General features: G+C 33.5%; 1 protein-coding gene and 1 long non-coding RNA gene across 2 annotated transcripts in view; one reads left to right on the forward strand and one right to left on the reverse strand.

The window, feature by feature from the left end:
- LOC133630388 (uncharacterized) overlaps positions 1 to 12,792 on the forward strand; it is a 40,408-nt gene extending 27,616 nt beyond the window's left edge. Inside the window, exons 5-6 of the long non-coding RNA XR_009821241.1 lie at positions 8,374 to 8,484; positions 12,752 to 12,792. This is a non-coding gene — a long non-coding RNA (uncharacterized LOC133630388). The remainder of the gene's footprint in view (positions 1 to 8,373; positions 8,485 to 12,751) is intronic.
- Positions 12,793 to 16,090: 3,298 nt separating this feature from the next.
- Positions 16,091 to 23,217, reverse strand: sox32 (SRY-box transcription factor 32). The gene is made up of 2 exons (XM_062022159.1): positions 22,920 to 23,217; positions 16,091 to 16,674 (listed from the first exon to the last, which is right to left on the reverse strand). Exons 1-2 carry the CDS (start codon positions 23,215 to 23,217, stop codon positions 16,091 to 16,093), a joined length of 882 nt encoding a protein of 293 aa, XP_061878143.1.
- Positions 23,218 to 25,449: the final 2,232 nt, after the last annotated feature.

Below are 25,449 nucleotides of genomic sequence, written 5' to 3' on the forward strand. Positions count from 1 at the left end.
TGTGTGGCCACAATTACTCGCATGGCAGAAGAAAAGGTGAGGAAGGGCGAGTATAAGTTGGCCCCCTGGGAGGGCCTTATTGAGGCGGCGGGGCCCCGAGCGAGCACATGTGATGCCTGCCCTTCCAGCAGCCGTCCTGCAATCACGATGACACACACACACACGCACACTCGTTCTTTTAGCGCTTCCTGTCCTTCCAGCTGCAGGAAGAATAACAGCAGTATGCAGAAAGGTGCTGGCCTTCTTAAAACACTGGCCAGCAAATAAGAATAATACGAGAAGAAGGAGGAAAAGAGAAGTTGAAAGGAGCACGGCGCTCCTCCTGAGAGGCCCACCTTACAACCTGCAACAATCAGCTGCCAATCAAAACAAAGATTGTTTATTTCCACTTATACATACACTCCACTCGCCGGCTTATTCTCAACAGCTTGTCTTTGCATCCGCCTCCTGCACACACTCAGTCGCTGCACTGCCAAGTCCTCAAAAACAGCAGGGCCATCCTGTCACGGAGAGGATCTTTGATTAGCACTTTTGCAGTAGGTCCTGAAAAACAGCAGAGTGCTCCGCTTCGAGAACATTCGACGAGCCTTTTTGCATTACACTGCAAAAAGTCAGTGTTCAAAAACAAGAAGAAGAAAAAATGCAAAAATTAGGGCTATTTTATTTAAAATAAGCAACATTATCTGGCAATAGAACAAGAAAATTTGGCTTGTCAAGACTTTCCAAAACAAGTAAAATTAGCTAACCTCAATGAACGCAAAAATACCTTAAAATAAGTATATTCTCACCAACGTTCCCTCTAAGGTGCGCGCCTGTGCAATTGCGCACTGCTCAAGCGTCCTCTGCGCACGGCAAATCTATGCCACGCACAAAATCAAATAAAAAAATAAGCGCGTAACAATTTTCGACACGACACGACAGAGAAAACAGTTGACGTCATCATTGTTCAAATATTGTAACGTCCGTCGAGACACTTTGAGGACATGAATTCCATCCATCACTTTACTGAGCAAAACTCTTTATTGTCGGCCATAAGCACATCACCAAAACATTAGTAAAAAAAATTATATCTAGCAAAAGTGGTCATTTTCTGCAGTACAAACCAGACCAAAAGCAACTTTGTATATATCAACAGCAGCCGCTCGCTCTTTCTCACTTGCGCCAACACATGCACATATGGCACTTAGCCAGTGATGCGTTTACAGCCACACAAAAAGTGGGACAACAGACATACATAGGTACCTACGCTCCCACATACATATACAAATAAATACAGTACATATTTACACACTCAAAGTTCGTACATCCACACGCACATTCATTATACAAACATACTGTATACACATACTGTACATATACATTCACTGTAAAAACATACATATACACATACTGTACATATACATTCACTGTACAAACACACACATACACATACTACACATAAATTCACTGTACAAACACACATATACACATACTGTACATATACATTCACTGTTCAAACACACATACTGTATACACATACTGTACATATACATTCGCTGTACACACATATACACATACTGTACATATACATTCACTGTACAAGCACACATACACATACTGTACATATACAAGTACATATGCACACATACACTCATGCACATAATCACGTTTCATCAAACATATATTAACGTTGTTGCCCTAGGGTAAACTGGGTATAACACATGGCACACTGACAAAGCTTAACCTATTGTTACTATAACAATCTACAAGGTTAAGGTTGCTTCTCTTTCTTCCCCTCCATTTTTCTGCATTCTTTCGTATCTCAAGTTATCATTACGTATATGTATTGTTGCATTTGAACAATTGTATTGTTGATAATAAAGGTAAAGTACTGGTATTGTTTATTATCAATAGCACTATTTCTATTGGTATTCATATTGCTCCATTTTTAGTGTAATAATGCTCATTGTCATTTCTGTATTTTTTTTTTAAAATTTTCGCTAACTGCTTATTTGCTATTACTTTTACCATCATATTTGTACATGTCGTATTTGCTGATGTTGCTCTGTTGTTGTTGTTGTTGTTGTTGTGTTTGCTGTTGTTGTTTTTGTCTCTCTGTCTAATCCCCCTCTTGTCCCCACAATTCCCCCCTCTGTCTTCCTTTTTCTCTCTTTCTATCCCTTCCTGCTCCGGCCCGGCTGCACCAAATGATAATATAAATACATTTAATAAAGTCAAAATACAAGTAAGGCAACAAGAGAAGTATCCTACACTTCTCTTTTGTAAAGTAAATCTGAACAGTCGATATGGGCATCTACATCAACTATATGATTTGCCCGAGAAGCTGGGCAGGACATTATAAAAAAAAATAAAATAAAAAATAAATAAAAAAGTGGGACAACTCCAACACCACACATAAAGTGTCATTCCAGGTCGTTACTCTATGATTTAACACTCAAATGTGTGCTTATTCTAGTGTCATTTATTAGGAATCTTAATTTATAAATATTAATCATGAAATGCTGTTAGTATATTAAATAAATACTAATAAAAATATATTTTTTACAAACAGGAAGTTGCAGGAATGTACACATGATCCCCTGCTTACATCTCATTGTGCAACATGTGAATGTTTTAATGGGAACTAAATGCAATGTCTGAAAGGGGTACAAATTACTTCCAAAGCAGGACCTCCACCTTTAGTCAGGTTTGGGACAGGTGTGCTGCTGGTGTAGCCACAGTGTGCACGTCTGACCTCGCTCACATGGGCTCCACTGAATGCTCAGGGACTTTTTGCGTTTGCTCACACACATGGAAAATTAGAGGGATGATTGGTTCTCACCAATAACAACTGTACTACTATATGAGTACGTATTTTCTATTGTTTCATTGAAAATAAAACAGCAAAGTCCATTTGGCTGTCATCTGTTTTAATTATGAGACACAATTGTGTCAAAGTCATGATTTTTTTTTTCCATGCTTGAAATAAGAAATGATTACTTTAAAAAAAGTAGTTTTATACTTGTGAGTGTTGATGACACAGCTTTGCAACAGTTGATATTCTAGTTCCAAGCATGTTTTACTCAATATAGGTCATACAATCTCAGCAATAATAATTTGATCATAATAAGTTAGGAGCAAAACCCTTAAAACAAGGAAAACACTCTAACATAAAATCTGCTTAGTGAGAAGAATTATCTTATCAGACAGAAAATAAGCAAATATCTCCCTTATTTGAGATTTCAGTTTTTGCAGTGCAGGTCCTCAAAAACAGCAGAGCAACCCTGCAATATGGAATCGTTTTTATTATCTGTGCTCCTGTCAGGTAGATCATCTTTTACTCGCTTTTTCTGCAACAGCTTCTCAAAAACAGCAAGCGCTCTCGTCATAATGTAGAGGATCCTTGACTAATGTTCTACCAGTAGATCCTCACAAACAGCAGAGCGCTCATGCCGTAGAGAGGATCTTTGATTAGCGCTTTTGCTGGAGGTCCTCAGTGTAATGTAATGTAATGCAGTGTGTAATGTAGTGTAGTGTACTGCCGTGTAGTGTCATGTAGTATAGTGTGATATTATATAGTGTAATGTAGTATAATACAATGTAATGTAGTGTACTGCAGTGTAGTGTCATGTAGTATAGTGTGATATTATAGAGTGTAATGTAGTATAATACAATGTAATGTAGTGTACTGCAGTGTAGTGTCATGTAGTATAGTGTGATATTATATAATGTAATGTAGTATAATACAATGTAATGTAGTGTACTGCAGTGTAGTGTCATGTAGTATAGTGTGATATTATATAATGTAATGTAGTATAATACAATGTAATGTAGTGTACTGCAGTGTAGTGTCATGTAGTATAGTGTGATATTATATAATGTAATGTAGTATAATACAATGTAATGTAGTGTACTGCAGTGTAGTGTCATGTAGTATAGTGTGATATTATATTGTGTAATGTAGTATAATACAATGTAATGTAGTGTACTGCAGTGTAGTGTCATGTAGTATAGTGTGATATTATATAATGTAATGTAGTATAATACAATGTAATGTAGTGTACTGCAGTGTAGTGTCATGTAGTATAGTGTGATATTATATAATGTAATGTAGTATAATACAATGTAATGTAGTGTACTGCAGTGTAGTGTCATGTAGTATAGTGTGATATTATATAATGTAATGTAGTATAATACAATGTAATGTAGTGTACTGCAGTGTAGTGTCATGTAGTATAGTGTGATATTATATAATGTAATGTAGTATAATACAATGTAATGTAGTGTACTGCAGTGTAGTGTCATGTAGTATAGTGTGATATTATATTGTGTAATGTAGTATAATACAGTGTAATGTAGTGTACTGCAGTGTAATGTAGTATAATACAGTGTAATGTAGTATAATACAGTGTAATGTAGTGTACTGCAGTGTAGTGTCATGTAGTATAGTGTGATATTATATTGTGTAATGTAGTATAATACAATGTAATGTAGTGTACTGCAGTGTAATGTAGTATAATACAGTGTAATGTAGTATAATACAGTGTAATGTAGTATAATACAGTGTAATGTAGTGTACTGCAGTGTAGTGTCATGTAGTATAGTGTGATATTATATTGTGTAATGTAGTATAATACAATGTAATGTAGTGTACTGCAGTGTAGTGTCATGTAGTATAGTGTGATATTATATAGTGTAATGTAGTATAATACAATGTAATGTAGTGTACTGCAGTGTAATGTAGTATAATACAGTGTAATGTAGTATAATACAGTGTAATGTAGTATAATACAGTGTAATGTAGTGTACTGCAGTGTAGTGTCATGTAATATAATGTGATATTATATAGTGTAATGTAGTATAATACAGTGCAATGTAGTGTACTGCAGTGTAGTGTCAGGTAATATAATGTGATATTATATAGTGTAATGTAGTGTAATACAGTGCAATGTAGTGTACTGCAGTGTAGTGTCAGGTAATATAATGTGATATTATATAGTGTAATGTAGTATAATACAGTGCAATGTAGTGTACTGCAGTGTAGTGTCATGTAATATAATGTGATATTATATAGTGTAATGTAGTATAATACAGTGTAATGTAGTGTACTGCAGTGTAGTGTCATGTAATATAATGTGATATTATATAGTGTAATGTAGTATAATACAGTGTAATGTAGTGTACTGCAGTGTAGTGTCATGTAATATAATGTGATATTATATAGTGTAATGTAGTATAATACAGTGTAATGTAGTCTACTGCAGTGTAGTGTATTGCAATGTATTGTAATGTAATGTAGTGTAAGGTAGTATAATACAGTGTAATGTAGTGTAACATAATGTAATGTAATGCAGTGTAATGTAATGTAGTGTAATGTAGTGTTATGTGTAATATTATCTAGTATAATGTAGTGTAATGCAATGTAATATAGTGGGATATTATATAGTATAATGTAGTGTAATGCAATGTAATATAGTGTAATATTATATAGTATAATGTAGTGTACTGTAATATAGTGTAATATTATATAGTACAATGTAATGTAATATAGTGTAATATTATATAGTACAATGTAATGTAATATAGTGTAATATTATATAGTATAATGTAGTGTAATGTAATGTAGTGTAATATTATATAGCATAATGTGTAATGTAATGTAATATAGTGTAATATTATATAGTATAATGTAGTGTAATGTAATATAGAGTAATATTATATAGTATAATGTGTAATGTAATGTAATATAGTGTAATATTATATAGTATAATGTGTAATGTAATGTAATGTAATATAGTGTAATATTATAGAGTATAATGTAGTGTAATGTAATATAGTATAATATTATATACCGGTAGTATAATGTGTAATGTAATGTAATATAGTGTAATATTATATAGTATAATGTAGTGTAATGTAATATAGTGTAATATTATATAGTATAATGTGTAATGTAATGTAATATAGTGTAATATTATATAGTATAATGTAGTAAAATGTAATGAAATATAGTGTAAAGTTATATAGTATAATGTAGTGTAGTGTAATATAGTGTAATATTATATAGTATAATGTAGTGTAATGTAATATAGTGTAATGTAGTGTAATGTAATATAGTATAATGCAGTGTAATGTAATATTATATAGTATAATGTAGTGTAATGTAATATAGTATAATGCAGTGTAATGTAATATTATATAGTATAATGTAGTGTAATGTAATATAGTATAATGCAGTGTAATGTAATATTATATAGTATAATGTAGTGTAATGTAATATTATATAGTATAATGTAGTGTAATGTAATATTGTATAATGTAGTGTAATGTAATATTATATAGTATAATGTAGTGTAATGTAATATAGTATAATGCAGTGTAATGTAATATAGTATAATGTAGTGCAGGGCTCACCAACCGTTTTGAAACCAAGAGCTACTTCTTGGGTACTGATTAATGCGAAGGGCTACCAGTTAGATACACACTTAAATAAATTGCCAGGAATAGCCAATTTGCTCAATTTACCTTTAACTCTATGTTATTATCAATAATTAATGATATTTATCTTTGTGGAAACACTGATCATCTTAATGATTTCTCACAATAAATATATATAGAAACAGATAAATATCAATATGCAACACTTTATTTTTATATTTTCTCAAAGTGCACATTTTTCAAATTGAACATTTTCAAATGATCACTTCTAAGACAGTCTTGTGAAATCACAATATCCCATTTTAACTAGCTAGCCACTAACATTTTTGAACAAATCATGAATTACTTTGCACCATGTTTGTACAAATAATAACTCAGGTAAAATACAAAAGTCAACTCTCAAATTTTCAAATAAATCATGTCACACTTTGAACTGGACACCAAATCTGTTATCTGTTTCTTTGTCAGTTAGTGAAGACCAAGTCTTTAAAATATTTTCTTGGATTTTCAAATTCTATTTGAGTTTTGTCTCTCTTAGAATTAAAAATGTCGAGCTAAGCGAGACCAGCTTGCTAGTAAATAAATACAATTTAAAAAAAAGAGGCAGCTCACTGGTAAGTGCTGCTATTTGAGCTATTTTTAGAACAGGCCAGCCGGCTACTCATCTGGGGCCGTACTTATCAAGCTTCTTAGAGTGCCATTTTACACTTAAGTCCTGAGAATTTGCGAAATTTAGTCCTACTCTCAAACTTAAGAATAAAAGCTTTTTATCAACGTTCTTAAGTCTAAGAATCACTCCTACTCTCCACGATATTTAAGAGACCTTCAGAGGTGTCTTAAGTGGTTAGGAGTTGCCAGCAGGGGATGGCACTGAGGCGAGAGAGACGTGCGCGAACGTTCAGGGAACGGAACAATGTTTTTTTTTTTTTTGATGACGAGCAGCTGATCAAACGGTATCGTTTAGACAGAGCGGATATTATTTTTGTCACAGATTTAATACTTTTCGATTCTTTGTTGATTTCTGCATGTGGCTGCAGTGGGCTAGTATATATAGAGCCACCCACACCAGTTTCAAATTAGTTGCCTAATTAATGAATTGGAAAGAAAATGTTATGACAGTAGTGTATGTGTGTGGCCGTGAGGTGAGTGACGTCAGTGAGTGTGTGGGCGATAGAAGAGAGGGAGCGGTAGCGTGAGTGCCGGCGGGGACTAGTTTGTTTTGTATTATTTTGTAGTTTATTGTCAAAATATACACTCCCATTGTCCACTTAAATATTTCCAAGATATTTCTTTATTCTTAGACAACGGATTCCCTTCCGTGATTGGTCATTTCTATGGACACAGAAATGACGTCACCTAAAATTCCGTTTACGGCACATAGTAATGTCGTAATTCAGCTCTGAGTGTGACACTTAAGATTCAGTCCTACACTTCGCTGAAAGTGTGAGTAAGACGCTTGATAACTAACTTTTAAGTGCAGCTTTCAGCGAAGAATTTATTTACTCTTAAGTCAACTCTTAGCAGACTTCTTAGGAGTAATTCTAAGAAGCTTGATAAGTACGGCCCCTGGTCCTTACGGGCGACCTGGTGCCCGCGGGCACCGCGTTGGTGACCCCTGATGTAGTGTAATGTAATGAATCATGGGAAATAAGGTCATGTCTTCTTCCTCCTTGTCGCCTGCTTGCTGACTCACAGTCAAATGTTACTTCTTCATGGGACACACAAAGTACACACGGTTGTGTAGTGTTGTGTACTGTTTTGTAGTGTTGTGTTGTGTAGTGTTTTGTTGTGTTGTTTAGTGTTTTGTTGTGTTGTTTAGTGTTTTGTTGTGTTGTGTGCTGTTTTGAAGTGTTGTTGTAGTGTAGTGTGGTGTAGTATTGTGTTGTGTAGTAATGTGTAGTGTCTTGTTGTGATGTGTTGTGTTGCGTTGTTAACATGGATGTCATTTCCATACAGGCGCTGTCATTCTACCTGCCTGAGCACCTGCATGCTTTGTGCCGACGTGGCGACTTTAACGCCTCCACTGATTGGCTCAGACCCCCCGGCTGGCAGCGGGACCCCCAGCAGGTGTTGTACTGTGTGCAAGCACGTCATATTGTGTGCTAAAAGCCGCTTGTATCTCACACTCACATCCTAGTCTTACACTTTGTGTGTCAAACCGCGACATGCTAATGTCTCCAAGCTTTTTCGAATATTACATTACTTCATAGTGTCACAATACGCCATTGCATTGACGATGTTTGTATACTTTACAGTTGGTACATGGTAGATGAAGACTGTTTTATGACACATATATCGAAGTATTATCACAAATTGTCTTCACTGATTGGCTCTGAGAAATCACAAGACTCTACAGGCTTATAGTGAGGCCTTCATAGTCAAGTTATGAATATTTGTATGCAATATGGTGGCGTTCAGGGACCTTACAATAACTCACTATAACACAATACTGCATGCTGTTGATATTTTATTTCCATTTCCTATTATGTTGATCCTTTTTCTTCATACCGCGTTAAAGTGAGGCCTTCATACACTGTAAAAAAAATTTTTGTAAAAAAACGGTCATCTACCGACAGCTTCGGCTGCCAAACGAAAACCATAAAATTAAAGTAAAACATTGTAAACCAAATAATGATCAAAAACATTATATTTACAGAAATTTTCATGAAACGTTTTGCGGAAAAATATCATGATTTTACAGATTTTTACTAAATTATTAAGATCAACCACCTTTAATAAAGTGACGATGCAAACAGTTCTGCAGAAAAATACCTTTATTAGATTGTTAGTATGGACATAGACTTTTATATAACAAGCTACATATTTAATGAAAGATAATTACTGTAATTTTACATGAATTTGAAAGTAATTTAAGAAAATAGAAAATGCTATGTATAATTAACTTGGTATTTTTCTGTAAACAAAATAGAAATATACATAGTTTGTCATTACTGGCATATTACTTAAAATAACAGGCGGATTGTGTATTTACAGATAATGTCTTCAATTCTACAGTTTTATAAACTATTTTAAAAAATGGAAAAATTACAGTAGAAATTTAGAGTAAATTAACCATAAAAATAGGATTTTTTTTTACAGTGTAGTCAATTTCTGAATATTTGTATGCAATATGGTGGCGTTCAGGGACCTTATAATAACTCACTATAACACAATTCTGAATGCTGTTGATATTTTATTTCCATTTCCTATTATGTATATCACCGTTCTGCATGGTATTGTAATATATTTAATTGATATTCTTTCTTCATTATGTTTCATTGTTGAACTTGTCTTTATGAGGCATTCAGGGATCCTTTTTTAAAAAAAAAAAAAAAAATCCTATAATAGATCACTACAACATTATAATATTGTATGTTGATATTCAATTTTTTAATAGTAATGCCTTCATTGTCAATTTATGATTATTTTTATTCACTATGGTGGCGTTCAGGGACCCTATAATACTGCGTGCTGTTAATATTTTATTCAAATTTCTTATCATTATTATACTTTTTCTTACTACTGCGATAAAGTGAAGCCTTCATAGTCAATTTATGAATATTTTTATGCAATATGGTGGCGTTCAGGGACCTTATAATAACTCACTATAACACAATACTGCATGTTGTTGATATTTTATTTCCATTTCCTATTATGTTGATACTTTTTCATCATACTGCGTTAAAGTGAGGCCTTCATAGTCATTTTCTGAATATTTTTATGCAATATGGTGGCGTTCAGGGACCTTATAATAACTCACTATAACACAATACTGCATGCTGTTGATATTTTATTTCCATTTCCTATTATGTTGATACTTTTTTGTCATACTGCGTTAAAGTGAGGCCTTCATAGTCAATTTATGAATATTTTTATGCAATATGGTGGCGTTCAGGGACCTTACAATAACTCACTATAACACAATACTGCATGCTGTTGATATTTTATTTCCATTTCCTATTATGTATATCACCGTTCTGCATGGTATTGTAATATATTTAATTGATATTCTTTCTTCATTATGTTTCATTTAATAACATTGTTGATTTGTCTTCATGAGGCATTCAGGTACCCTTAAAAAAAAAAATCCTATAATAGATCATTACAACATTATAATATTTTATGTTGATATTCAATGTTTTAATAGTAATGCCTTCATTGTCAATTTATGATTATTTTTCTTCACTATGGTGGCGTTCAGGGACCCTATAATACTGCGTGCTGTTAATATTTTATTCCTATTTCTTATCTTTTCTCACTACTGCGATAAAATGAAGCCTTTATAGTCAAGTTATGAATATTTGTATGTCATTTTGTAATATCACAGTTCTGGATTGTACTACATTTATTTCATATGTTTCATGCATTGATTATGTTTGTCTTCACGAGGCCTTTAGGAACCCTTTTTTCAAATAAAAAATCTAATAATAGATCATTCGAGCATGACAACACCGCATACTATTGAGGATATTACTGCATTAAAATGAAGCCTTAAAAGTCAAGTTTTCTATATTTTTATGTAACGTTATTCAATCGTTATGATATCACAAGTTTATTTGATATTTTCCCTTTATTGATTATGTGAGGCATAAAAATAAAAGTCCTAAAATATATCATTGTAATACTACAATAATGCATATAAACTATATTGCCAAAAGTATTTGGCCACCTGCCTTTACTCACATATGAACTTGAAGTGGCATCCCATGGAATTGTCCAAAAATTTTTGGTATCCTGGAGCATTCAAAGTTCCTTTCACTGGAACTAAGGGGCCAAGCCCAACTCCTGAAAAACAACCCCACACCATAATTCCTCCTCCACCAAATTTCACACTCGGCACAATGCAGTCCGAAATGTAGCGTTCTCCTGGCAACCTCCAAACCCAAACTCGTTCATCACATTGCCAGATAGAAAAGCGTGACTCATCAGTCCAGGGAAGGCGTCTCCACTGCTCTAGAGTCCAGTGGCAACGTGCTTTACACCACTGCATCCCACGCTTTGCATTGGACTTGGTGATGTATGGCTTAGATGCAGCTGCACGGCCATGGAAACCCATTCCATGAAGCTCTCTGCGTACTGTGCGTGGGCTAATTGGAAGGTCGCATGAAGTTTGGAGCTCTGTAGCAACTGACTGTGCAGAAAGTCTTTGCACTATGCGCTTCAGCATCCGCTGACCCCTCTCTGTCAGTTTACGTGGGCCTACCACTTGGTTGCTGTTGTTCCCAAACTCTTCACTTTTCCTATAATAAAGTTGACTTTGGAATATTTAGGAGCGAGGACATTTCACGACTGGATTTGTTGCACAGGTGGCATCCTATGACAGCTCCACGCTGGAAATCACTGAGAGCGGCCCATTCTTTCACAAATGTTTGTAGAAACAGTCTCCATTTTATACACCGGGCCAAGTGATTAGGACACCTGATTGTCATCATTTGGATGGCTGGCCAAATACTTTTGGCAATATAGTGTATGTTAAATATTTTAACATAATGATGTCATTTTGCTGCATCTTTGTTACATTTAATTGACATTTTTGTATTGTTTGCTCATCGTGAGGCGTTCAGGGACCCTTGTTCCATAGGCTTCCTGTGATAGAGAGACCTTACTGCCTTCTATTTGGTACATTTTGTCATATTCCAGTCCAACTTTAGATGTCATGTTAATGAAATAACACGTGAGGCGTTCAGGGTCCATTTTGATCGTTCTCTCAAGCGTTGTACTACGCCGCGTAGGTGACGCAAACAAACACTAACGGCTAGTTGATGCTAATCCTCCTGTGTTTACCAAGCGGGGCCCAGCAGGGGCCCAGGTCACGTCCCTGGGGGACCCTCATAACATCACTTCTTGACCTCAGATATTTGTCAGCATCCAGGTCCTCTGGTGACTGCTTCTCGTAACTCGGCTCATTATTCCTCTTTGGGATAAGAAACTGTCGAGCGTCTCTACTTCCTGTCCTGCAGGATAAAACTTGGATGAGCATTATCTGCAGGCTGCAGGCCTCCACCACACCTAAACTCAGCACAGGAAACGACCTGAGACCCTCACGTGTGAGCGCTAATTATGGCACGCTAAAAACCTGGAGAATGTTCCAAGTCTATCTATTTTTAGCTAAACATAAACTCCCTTTTGTCTCCTGTCAATATTGGACATGCCGAGGTGGCATTTTTCAAAGGGCGCCTCACCATGGCGGAATGTTTTTGAGGAATTTCCATCTTGTTTGATGTGTGCAGATTCCTCCCATTCATCCCTCAAGTGTCAAAGCACGTTGGACAAAGAAAAACATTGTTTGTTTGTTGCTGATCTTCTCGTTTCTCTCTTATGTCATCCACTCCAGGAACTTCCTGACTGTCTATTATTGCACCAACAACAAGCCAATCTTGCACCTTAAGGTTAGTTTTTTTTATCTCCATTGTCTGTGTTTATTCGGTGTATTTATCCTCACGATTGACTCGTGTCACTAAATTAGCCGAAAAGGTGCATTTTGGGGGCTTGAGCAACATTTTTTTCCAAAATAAAAGCCTCAAAAATGAGATGTTGTGCATCCCATCGTTATTTTACCTATTAAAGGAAATATTCTCGCATTAGAAGTAAGAAAACACGTCCAATGTTAGACTTTTCCCCCTTTTATTCTTAAATATTTTGCGTGTTTATATTTCTGAATGTACAAACCCCAAAACCAGTGAAGTTGGTAAATAAAAACAGAATACAATGATTTTCAAATCCTTTTCAACCTATATTCTATTGAATAGACTGCAAAGACAAGATACTTAACGTTCGAACTGGACAACTTTGTTATTTCTTGCAAATATTAGCTCATTGGGAATTTGATGCCTGCAACATGTTTCAAAAAAGCTGGCACAAGTGGCAAAAAAGACTGAGAAAGTTGAGGAATGCTCATCAAACACTTATTTGGAACATCCCACAGGTGAACAGGCTCATTGGGAACAGGTGGGTGCCATGATTGGATATAAAAGCAGCTCCCATGAAATGCTCAGTCATTCACAAACAAGGACGGGGCGAGGGTCACCACTTTGTGAACAAATGCCTGAGCAAATTGTTGAACAACTAAATTTCTCAACCAGCTTTTGCAAGGAATTTAGGGATTTCACCATCTACGGTCCGTAATATCATCAAAAGGTTCAGAAAATCTGGAGAAATCACTGCACGTAAACAGCGAGGCTAAAAAAACAACATTGAATGCCGGTGACCTTCGATCCTTCAGGCGGTACTGCATCAAAAAGCGACATCAGTGTGTAAAGGATATCACCACATGGGCTCAGGAACACTTCAGAAAACCACTGTCAGTAACTACAGTTGGTCGCTACATCTGTAAGTGCAAGTTAAAACTCTACTATGCAAAGCGAAAGCCATTTATCAACAACACCCAGAAACGCCACCGGCTTCGTTGGGCCCGAGCTCATCTAAAATGGACTGATGCAAAGTGCAAAGAATTTGCAAATCATTGTATTCTGTTTTTCTTTACGAATTACACAACGTGCCAACTTCACTGGTTTTGGGGTTTGTAAAAGAAATATTGCATTTTGTTGCATTTTAAATAAAAAAACATGTCCCAAAATTATTTTTTCCCCTTTTTTTCCAAGTATTTTGCGTAATTATATTTCTGAATATAAAGATAATAGTCTTGCATTTTGTCACATTAGAAGTAGGAAAACATGTCAGAACATTAGGCTTTTTAAAATGTGTGTAATGTTTTTGTTTAGTTATATTTCTGAATACAGTAAAAATAAAATATTGCATTTTATTGCATTTAAAGTCAGACATGTCAGAATATTAATCTATTTTCCCTTTTTGCCCTTAAATATTTTTTACTTTTATATTTTTAAATATAAACAAAAAAATATTAAATTTTTTTGCTTTTAAAGTCAGAAAACATGTCCCAATATTAGTATCTTTTTTTTTTAAGATATATTGCATAATTTATGAATATAAACAAAATATTCTTGCACTAAAAGTTAGAAAACATGTCCCTATATTAGTCTTTTCCCCTTTTTTCATAAATACTTTGCTTAATTATATTTCTGAATGTAAAGGAAATTGTCTTGCATTTTGTCAAATTTTAAGTAAAAAAACATGTTAGAATATTACCCTCTTTTTGCATTATTCTGTATATTTCTGAATACATTATACATAAAATATAATCACATTTTATTGTTTAAAGTCAGAAAATATGTCCCAATATTAGACGTTTTTCCTTTTTTTTAATGAATATTTTTCTCAATTATATTTCTGAGTATAAACGAAACATAGCATTTTGTTGAATTTAAAGTCAAACATCTCCCAATGTTAAGTTTTTTTTCCTCATTTTTTAAAATATTTTTGCCTAATTATATTTCTGAATGTAAAGGAAATACTGCATTTAGTTGCATTTGAAGTAAAAAAACATGTCGCAAAATTATAATTTTGTCCCGTTGTTTTCTTAAATATTTTGCTTAACTATATTTCTGAAAATAAAGGAAATATTATTGCATTAAAAGTTAGAAAGCATGTCCCAATATTACTATTTTTGCACTTTTTTCTTAAATATTTTGCCTAACTATATTTCTGAATTCAGTATGAATAAAATATTATTGCGTTTGAAGCCAGCAAACATGTCATAATATATTAGGCTTTTTTCTGCGGGCTTTTTAAAAAATATATTTACATTTTTTCCATAACTATATTTAGTTATTGATGTAAGGTCAGAGAACATGTCAGAATAAATAAATAAAAATCCCCTTTTTTTTCTAAAATATTTTTTCCTGAATTATATGTTTTAATACAAACAAAATATTATTGCATTTTATTACTTTGAAAGTCATAAAATATGTCAGAGTATCTGGCTTTTATTCTTAGATATTTTGCTTAATTATATTTCTTAAAATAAAGGAAATATTCTTCCATTTTGTTGTGTTTTAGTCAGAAAAACGTGTCCCAATATTAGGCTTTTTTCTTTTTTTTTAACATGTTTTTCCCAATTATATTTCTAAATATGAATACAATATTCAGTTAGAACACAATATTAGACTTTAAAATAAATATATTTGTCTTAAATATCTAACTCATTCATTAGACAAAATATATTTTTCTACTGATTTAAACGAGAGCAAAAAATAATGTTAGCTAAAATATTAAAAAGTATTTGTTATTTATGGGTACATTTTCTACACTATTTATAGAATATGTTTACATAATTGTTGGACATAAAACACTAAATCTATAAGAGTCCTAAAGTAAAGCTCATTTGCATATTTGCTGTGCCTGTGTACAAACGGAGATGTATTCATTTGACGCGAGTTTATACTTAAGAGACGATACAAGGATCGATAACAACGTACGGCAGGAGGCACCTGGAGGTCGGAGTTGAGGCTTCGTGTTTAAACGCTCGGCCTCAAAGAAGTAAACATGTGTCAGCTCTCGTCCAATCAGCCTGAAGTTATGTTGATTTTTCTGCTCATATTTTTAGAGCCTTTGTGAAATGTTTAAAAATTAAACAGGAAGTTGGGAAGTTTATGCCCCCCACCCCACCCCAACCCCTTGGCTTGTTTGTATATGAAGCTGGGTTGATATGTAGTCAAAGTTGTGTTGTTTCCATGACGACACGCTGACAATTCAACTTATTTATTAGAAGGACACAAAAAAAAGGTAGACTGGAAAACACACAATCTCTGTAGAATCACGACAACAAGCGCTCGTCTCTGTGGCAGCTGCAAGGATCCGCTGAGTGAGGACCCGGGCCCAGGTACTGTTCAAACTCGCTGCGGTCCAGATCGTACAGCGTGTCCAGCTGCACCCGCTCCAGGTAGAAGTCCAGCGAGGGTCCCTCGTAGAACCTGGGCTGCTCCGCCGGGTCCACGTGCCCGGAGAAGCCGTACTGAAGCGGGTGGGGGTCCGTCAGGTAGGCGGGCGGGTTCTGGAACACCTGAGGCGAGTAAACATCCGCGGCGGCGTCCTCGCAAAGCGGGTGGCCCCCGTGCGAGGGGGCAAAGGTGGCGGGGGGGTGTGGGAAGGTGTTGTTGAAGTTCTGTTGCTGGTTCTGGAGCAGGCAGGTCAGGTTGTAAGTCATCACGCTGAAGCCCGAAGACGGGCGGGGCGGCGCCGGGGCGTCGGCCGCCTGCTTGGCGCTCTTCTTGTTCTGCTTCCTCCTGCGAGGACGGTACTTGTAGTTGGGATGGTCGATGGTGTGCTGCACCCGCAGACGCTCCGCCTCCTGCATGTACGGACGCTTCTCTGCCAGAGCCATGGACTTCCAAGTCTTCCCTGCAAGCAGCAATACTCACATCACAATACTGCTAATAATATCATAATAATAATATATATAGTCTCGATCAAAAGTTTACATACACTTGCAGTGTTTCCCATAAACTGCCAAGATACCTGTGGCGGTGGGGGCGTGGCTATGGGCGTGGTCACCATGACATCATCGAGTAATTTGCATAATTTACTACAATGATATGATTTTCTCTAAAAAGGCTCAAAAAATGTATACTTACTCATTAATAATAACAGTTTTGTTTTAAACGTCCATCCATCCATTTTACAATATAATTACAACACTTTATGTACATATTTATAAACAGATTTGAACAATAAGTTATTCACTGAAATATATTTATTAATTGTGGTTCTTACAAAAAATATATCTTATAAAATATAAAAGCTAAAATGTCTCTTAAAGCTCTGCCCCTTTAATTAGTGCATACTAAATAATTTAACTTTAGCCTACTACTACAACCATATTATTTACCAGCAACATAAAGTGAAACAGAGGCAGAGGTGTCCTGCCACAGTCAGTAACAAATAAACAGAAAACAGTAGTGTACAAATAAGGCAACAAGAGAAGTATCCTCTATCCTTTTTTGTAAAGTAAATCTGAACAGCCTATATGGGCATCTACATCAACTATATGATTTGCCTGAGAAGCTGGACAGGACAAAAAAATAAAAAAAATACCAAAAAAAATATTATTTAAAAAAAAAATGTATTTGCGGCGGACGTAATTCTTTCGTGGCGGGCCGCCACAAATAAATGAATGTGTGGGAAACACTGACTTGTAAAGAACATAATGTCATGGCTATCTTGAGTTTCCAATCATTTCTACAACTCTTATTTTTTTGTGATAGAGTGATTGGAGCACATACTTGTTGGTCACAAAAAACATTCATGAAGTTTGCTTCTTTTATGAATTTATTATGGGTCTACTGAATATGTGAGCAAATCTGCTGGGTCAAAAGTATACATACAGCAATGTTAATATTTGCTTACATGTAAAGCACCAGTTCCATTGGCAGCAAAACAGGACCAGAGCATAATACTACCACCACCATGCTTGACGGTGGGAATGGTGTTCCTGGAATTAAAGGCCTCACCTTTTCTCCTCCAAACATATTGCTGGGTATTGTGGCCAAACAATTTTTGTTTCATCTGACCACAGAACTTTCCTCCAGAAAGTCTTATCTTTGTCCATGTGATGTCAGATGAATCAAAAATGGAGCTGTTTGGCCACATGTTAAGTCCTGACTTAAACATGTGGACAATGCTGAAGAAACAAGTCCATGTCAGAAAACCAACACATTTAGCTGAACTGCACCAATTGTGTCAAGAGGAGTGGTCAAAAATTCAAGCAGAAGCTTGTGGATGGCTACCAAAAGCGCCTTATTGCAGTGAAACTTGCCAAGGGACATGTAAGCAAATATTAACATTGCTGTATGTATACTTTTGACCCAGCACATTAGCTCACATGTTCAGTAGAGCCATAATAAATTCATAAAAGAAGCAAACTTCATGAATGTTTTTTGTGACCAACAAGTATGTGCTCCAATCACTCTATCACACAAAAATAAGAGTTGTAGAAATGATTGGAAACTCAAGACAGCCATGACATTATGTTCTTTACAAGTATATGTAAACTTTTGACAACGACTGTACACATTTTTTTTTAAATAACGACAAAAATACTTACTGTAATACTTACTAAAAATACTATAATAACCCCACCAATAATACTATGATAATAATAATTATATAATGATATATTTTCAAATGTTATTTAAAATACTCACTTCTACTACTATACTACCCCACCACTATTTCTATAATAATAATAATTCTATAATTCTATATTTTTAAAAGTTACTTAAAATACTCACTTCTACTACTATACTACCCCACCACTAATACTATAATAACAAATCTATAATTATATATTTTTTAAATAATAAAAAATACAACTACTACCCCCACCAATACTACTATAATAATAAATATATAATGAGATATTTAGGAAAATAAAAATACTTATTTTTATTATGTAATTTATTTAAAATTATGTAATTATATAATTTTGAAAGAACAAAATACTTACTATAATAATCCCACTAATAATACTATAATAAAAATTCTAAAATAATATATTTTTATTTCAAATGTTATTACAAATACTTACTTCTACTACTACCCCCACCAATACTACTATAATAATAAATATATAATGAGGTATTTAAAAAAATAAAAATACTTATTTTTATTATATAATTTATTTAAAATTATATAATTTTCAAATAACAAAAATACTTACTATAATAATCCCACTAATAATACTATAATAAAAATTCGAAAATTATATATTTTTATTTCAAATGTTATTACAAATACTTACTTCTACTACTACCCAACCACTAATAGTGATATAATAATAAATCCAAAATTAGATATATTAATAAAATGTATTTAGTACTACTACTACCCCTATCAATAATACTATAATAATAATTTCGGTAATTATACATTTTTTAATAATAATAAAAATACGTACTGCTACCACTACCCCCACCAATAATACTATAATACTAATTATATTTGTTTTGAATAATAAAAATACTACTACTACTACCCCATAAATAATATTATAATAATACATCTATAATTATATATTTTTAAATAATAATAAAAATAGGTACTGCTACCACTACCCCACCAATAATACTATAATACTAATTATATTTGTTTTGAATAATAAAAATACTACTACTACTACCCCATGAATAATATTATGATAATACATCTATAATTATATATTTTTTAATAACAATAAAAATACGTACTGCTACCACTACCCCCACCAATAATAATATAATACTAATTATATTTGTTTGGAATAATAAAAATACTGCTACTACTACCCCATGAATAGTATTATAATAATACATCTATAATTATATATTTTTAAATAATAAAAATTACTAGTACTACCCCCACCAATACTAATATAATAATATATGTAGATATTTAAAAAAAAAACAAAAAAAACTTTGTACTAGTACTACCCCACCAATAATACTTTAACAATAATTATATATTTTCTGAATGATAATACAAATACTTACTCATACTACTACGTCCACCAATAATACTATAATAATAATTATATGCTTTTGGAATAATAATAAAAATACTTACTACTACTACTACCCCCACCAATAATACTTGAATAATAATTATATATATTTTTAATAATAATAAAACATACATACTACTACTACTACCCCCAGGAATATTATCATATAATATATCTATAATTAGATACTTAAAAAAAAATGGTACTACTACTACCCCTGCCAATAATACTTTAACAATAATTATATATTTTCTGAATGATAACACAAATACTTACTCCTACTACTATGTCCACCAATAATACTATAATAATAATTATATGCTTTTGGAATAATAATAAAAATACTTACTACTACTACTACCCCCACCAATAATACTTGAATAATAATTATATATATTTTTAATAATAATAAAACATACGTACTACTACTACTACTACTACCCCCATAAAAAAATGGTACTACTACTACCCCTGCCAATAATACTTTAACAATAATTATATATTTTCTGAATGATAACACAAATACTTACTCCTACTACTATGTCCACCAATAATACTATAATAATAATTATATGCTTTTGGAATAATAATAAAAATACTTAGTACTACTACTACCCCCACCAATAATACTTGAATAATAATTATATATATTTTTAATAATAATAAAACATACGTACTACTACTACTACTACCCCCATAAAAAAATGGTACTACTACTACCCCTGCCAATAATACTTTAACAATAATTATATATTTTCTGAATGATAACACAAATACTTACTCCTACTACTATGTCCACCAATAATACTATAATAATAATTATATGCTTTTGGAATAATAATAAAAATACTTACTACTACTACTACCCCCACCAATAATACTTGAATAATAATTATATATATTTTTAATAATAATAAAACATACGTACTACTACTACTACCCCCATGAATATTATTATATAATATATCTATAATTAGATACTTTAAAAAAAAATGGTACTACTACTACCCATGCCAATAATACTTTAACAATAATTATATATTTTCTGAATGATAACACAAATACTTACTCCTACTACTATGTCCACCAATAATACTATAATAATAATTATATGCTTTTGGAATAATAATAAAAATACTTAGTACTACTACTACCCCCACCAATAATACTTGAATAATAATTATATATATTTTTAATAATAATAAAACATACGTACTACTACTACTACTACCCCCATAAAAAAATGGTACTACTACTACCCCTGCCAATAATACTTTAACAATAATTATATATTTTCTGAATGATAACACAAATACTTACTCCTACTACTATGTCCACCAATAATACTATAATAATAATTATATGCTTTTGGAATAATAATAAAAATACTTACTACTACTACTACCCCCACCAATAATACTTGAATAATAATTATATATATTTTTAATAATAATAAAACATACATACTACTACTACTACACCCATGAATATTATTATATAATATATCTATAATTAGATACTTTTAAAAAAATGGTACTACTACTACCCCTGCCAATAATACTTTAACAATAATTATATATTTTCTGAAAGATAACACAAATACTTACTCCTACTACTATGTCCACCAATAATACTATAATAATAATTATATGCTTTTGGAATAATAATAAAAATACTTAATACTACTACTACCCCCACCAATAATACTTGAATAATAATTATATATATTTTTAATAATAATAAAACATACGTACTACTACTACTACTACCCCCATAAAAAAATGGTACTACTACTACCCCTGCCAATAATACTTTAACAATAATTATATATTTTCTGAATGATAACACAAATACTTACTCCTACTACTATGTCCACCAATAATACTATAATAATAATTATATGCTTTTGGAATAAAAATAAAAATACTTACTACTACTACTACCCCCACCAATAATACTTGAATAATAATTATATATTTTTTAATAATAATAAAACATACATACTACTACTACTACCCCCATGAATATTATTATATAATATATCTATAATTAGATACTTTTAAAAAAATGGTACTACTACTACCCCTGCCAATAATACTTTAACAATAATTATATATTTTCTGAATGATAACACAAATACTTACTCCTACTACTATGTCCACCAATAATACTATAATAATAATTATATGCTTTTGGAATAATAATAAAAATACTTACTACTACTACTACCCCCACCAATAATACTTGAATAATAATTATATATATTTTTAATAATAATAAAACATACGTACTACTACTACTACTACCCCCATAAAAAAATGGTACTACTACTACCCCTGCCAATAATACTTCAACAATAATTATATATTTTCTGAATGATAACACAAATACTTACTCCTACTACTATGTCCACCAATAATACTATAATAATAATTATATGCTTTTGGAATAATAATAAAAATACTTACTACTACTACTACCCCCACCAATAATACTTGAATAATAATTATAAATTTTTTAAATAATAATAAAACATACTTACTACTACTACCCCCACGAATATTATTATAATAATATATCTATAATTAGATACTTAAAAACTACTACCCATACTAATAATACTATAACAATAATTATACGTTTTTTTAATAATAATAATAAATACTTTCTACTACGTTTGCTATACAATAATACTTCCACCGCTATTTTGACTGCTATACTTCCTATCTTACCATAATACTACCTCTATAATGATACAAGTTTTAAATAATATATATAAAATATTTCTGCTGCTACTAATACTACCAATAATAAATCTATGATCGTGGACAGGTATTTCTACCACTACGACAAGAAATTGCTACTATAATTTTAATATATATGTATACTACTATTACTATAATTCTACAAATAATGTATTACATTTATTAACAGTAAAAAATACTTTCAATGATAAAATTAATGCTTTTATAACGCCATGTTGTGAGTGTGAGTAGTTTATTTTAAAGGTGGCCTTTGACCAAAGAGCCACAGGTTCGAGTCCCCCGGCTTTTTAAAAAAAAAAAACACATGTAATGTTTATAAATACATGTCAATATTTGATGTGTACCTAATATTTTGCTGAGGTCGGTGTTTTCCAAGTCGGGGTTGAGCTGCGCCAGCCGTCTGCGCTCCTCCTTGGTCCAGATGATGAAGGCGTTGAGGGGCCTGCGGACCCTCTGCGGCGCCGGGGGGCCACACTTGGCCGGGGGGCCACACTTGGCCGGGGGGCTCATGGTGCAGCTAGAGTCCGACGACGTGACGGACTGCGGGCTGCAAGGTTCCGGGCTGAGCGAGCGTGCGTGGGGGGCCTGCGGGTCGTGGGCCTGGAACATCGCAGTGCGGGGGTCGTGCAGGCGGTACAGCATGCTGGCTCCTAGCTGTGAGGATCTTCTTCTTCTTCTTCTTGTTGTTGTTGTTGTTTGTTTTTAGGGGAGGGGCGGGGGGGTCGCTGTCACCAGTGCCGCTGCTGCGACGGATTTATCTGGGGGCTGCACCAATAGGAGGCAGGGAGGAGTGGATTTAAGGTGTGAATCCCAGGTGTACCCCCACCCACCTCACGAAACTTCACCTGAGACGCTCTGGACTTGCTTTTAGTGACGTCATCCTTCCTGCGTAAAAAGCTCCATTTTACGCATTGAACTACACCGGGGGTCGGCAACCCGCGGCTCTAGAGCCGCATACGGCTCTTTAGCGCCGCCCTAGTGGCTCTCTGAAGCTTTTTCAAAAATTTATGAAAAATGGAAAAAGATGAGGGGAAAAAAAACAATTGTTTTGTTTTAATATGGTTTCTGTATGAGGACAAACGTGACACAAACCTCCCTAATTGTTATAAAGCACACTGTTTGTATTAAACATGCTTCACTGATTCGAGTATTTGGCGAGCGCCGTTTTGTCCTACTAATTTTGGCGGTCCTTGAACTCACCTTAGTTTGTTTCCATGTATAACTTTCTCCGACTTTCTAGGACGTGTTTTATGCCACTTCTTTTTCTGTCTCATTTTGTCCACAAAACTTTTAACGTTGTGCGTGAATGCACAAAGGTGAGTTTTGTTGATGTTATTGACTTGTGTGGAGTGCTAATCAGACATATTTGGTCACTGCATGACTGCAAGCTAATCGATGCTAACATGCTATTTAGGCTAGCTATATGTACATATTGCATCATCATGCCTCATTTGTAGCTATATTTGAGCTCATTTAGTTTCTTTTAAGTCATCTCAATTCAATGTATATCTCATGACACTATCTGTATGTAATATGGCTTTTAATTGGTTGCGGCTCCAGACAGATTTGTTTTTGTATTTTTGGTCCAATATGGCTCTTTCAACATTTTGGGTTGCCGACCCCTGAACTACACTGAACTTACAGTATGTTCCACCTCCTCCTCCATATCCATACCATAATAATCTTTTTTTTCAATGATATTTATTCCCCTCCCGCCACATTTTGTCACTTTATAATTCATATTAATCGAATCTTTGCCCACTGGAGTGTGATGGAATCCAATCAATAGGTCCAGTATTGATGGGTATACATCAAAGTTTAGAGATGGAGGGGGGGTGGTTACTAATTACATTGTGGCTCTCCATACCATAATAATATTTTTTTAATGATATTTATTCCCCTCCCCCCACATTTTGTCACTTTATAACTCGTATTAATGGAATCTTAGCCCACAGAAGTTTGATGGAATATTGGAATCCAATCAATAGGAGTATTGATGGGTGCACATCAAAGTTTAGAGATAGAGGGGGGGTGGTTACTAATTACATTGTGACTCCCCCTCCCCCCGCTTCCACTTATCCTCTATACCAGTGGTTCTTAACCTTGTTGGAGGTACCGAACCCCACCAGTTTCCTATGCGCATTCACCGAACCCTTCTTTAGTGAAAAATTAAACGTTGTTTTTTTTTTCAAATTCAAGACAAAGTTATATGTTTTTGGTAACACTTTAGTATGGGGAACTTAATTTAGAGTTTTTTGGACACTAGAGGAACATATTGTAAGTAACAAAGACTTAATTTAGAGTTTTTTGGACACTAGGGGAACATATTCTAAGTAACAAAGACTTAATTTAGAGTTTTTTGGACACTAGGGGAACATATTGTAAGTAACAAAGACTTAATTTAGAGTTTTTTGGACACTAGGGGAACATATTCTAAGTAACAAAGACTTAATTTAGAGTTTTTGGACACTAGGGGAACATATTCTAAGTAACAAATACTTCATTTACAGTTTTTTTGGACAATACGGGAACATATTCTAAGTAACAAAGACTTAATTTAGAGTTTTTTGGACACTAGGGGAACATATTGTAAGTAACAAAGACTTCATTTAGAGTTATTTGGTTAGGGTTAGGGTTAGAGGGTTAGGGTTATAATAAGGTCATGCCGTTTAAAGCATTAATAAGTACTTAATAATGACTAGTTAAGAGCCAATATGTTACTAATTTGCATGTTAATAAGCAACTAATTAATGGTGAATATGTTCCCCATACTAAAGTGTTACCATGTTTTATTACTGGTGCACAAAATGAAGCGTGCATGAACATCACCTTGTTCAAACAACAAAACCAACACAGTGCATAAACTCACAACAA

Source organism: Entelurus aequoreus, linkage group LG15 (genome assembly GCF_033978785.1).
Source record: "Entelurus aequoreus isolate RoL-2023_Sb linkage group LG15, RoL_Eaeq_v1.1, whole genome shotgun sequence".
Lineage (NCBI taxonomy): Eukaryota > Metazoa > Chordata > Actinopteri > Syngnathiformes > Syngnathidae > Entelurus > Entelurus aequoreus.

Excerpts from the sequence above, each read along its gene's own strand:
- sox32 (XM_062022159.1), bottom strand. The coding sequence starts at position 23,217 with ATGCTGTACCGCCTGCACGACCCCCGCACTGCGATGTTCCAGGCCCAC. Across the intron at positions 16,675-22,919 it reads CGACCTCAGCAAAATATTAG|GGAAGACTTGGAAGTCCATG; the intron begins GTACACATCAAA and ends TGCTGCTTGCAG.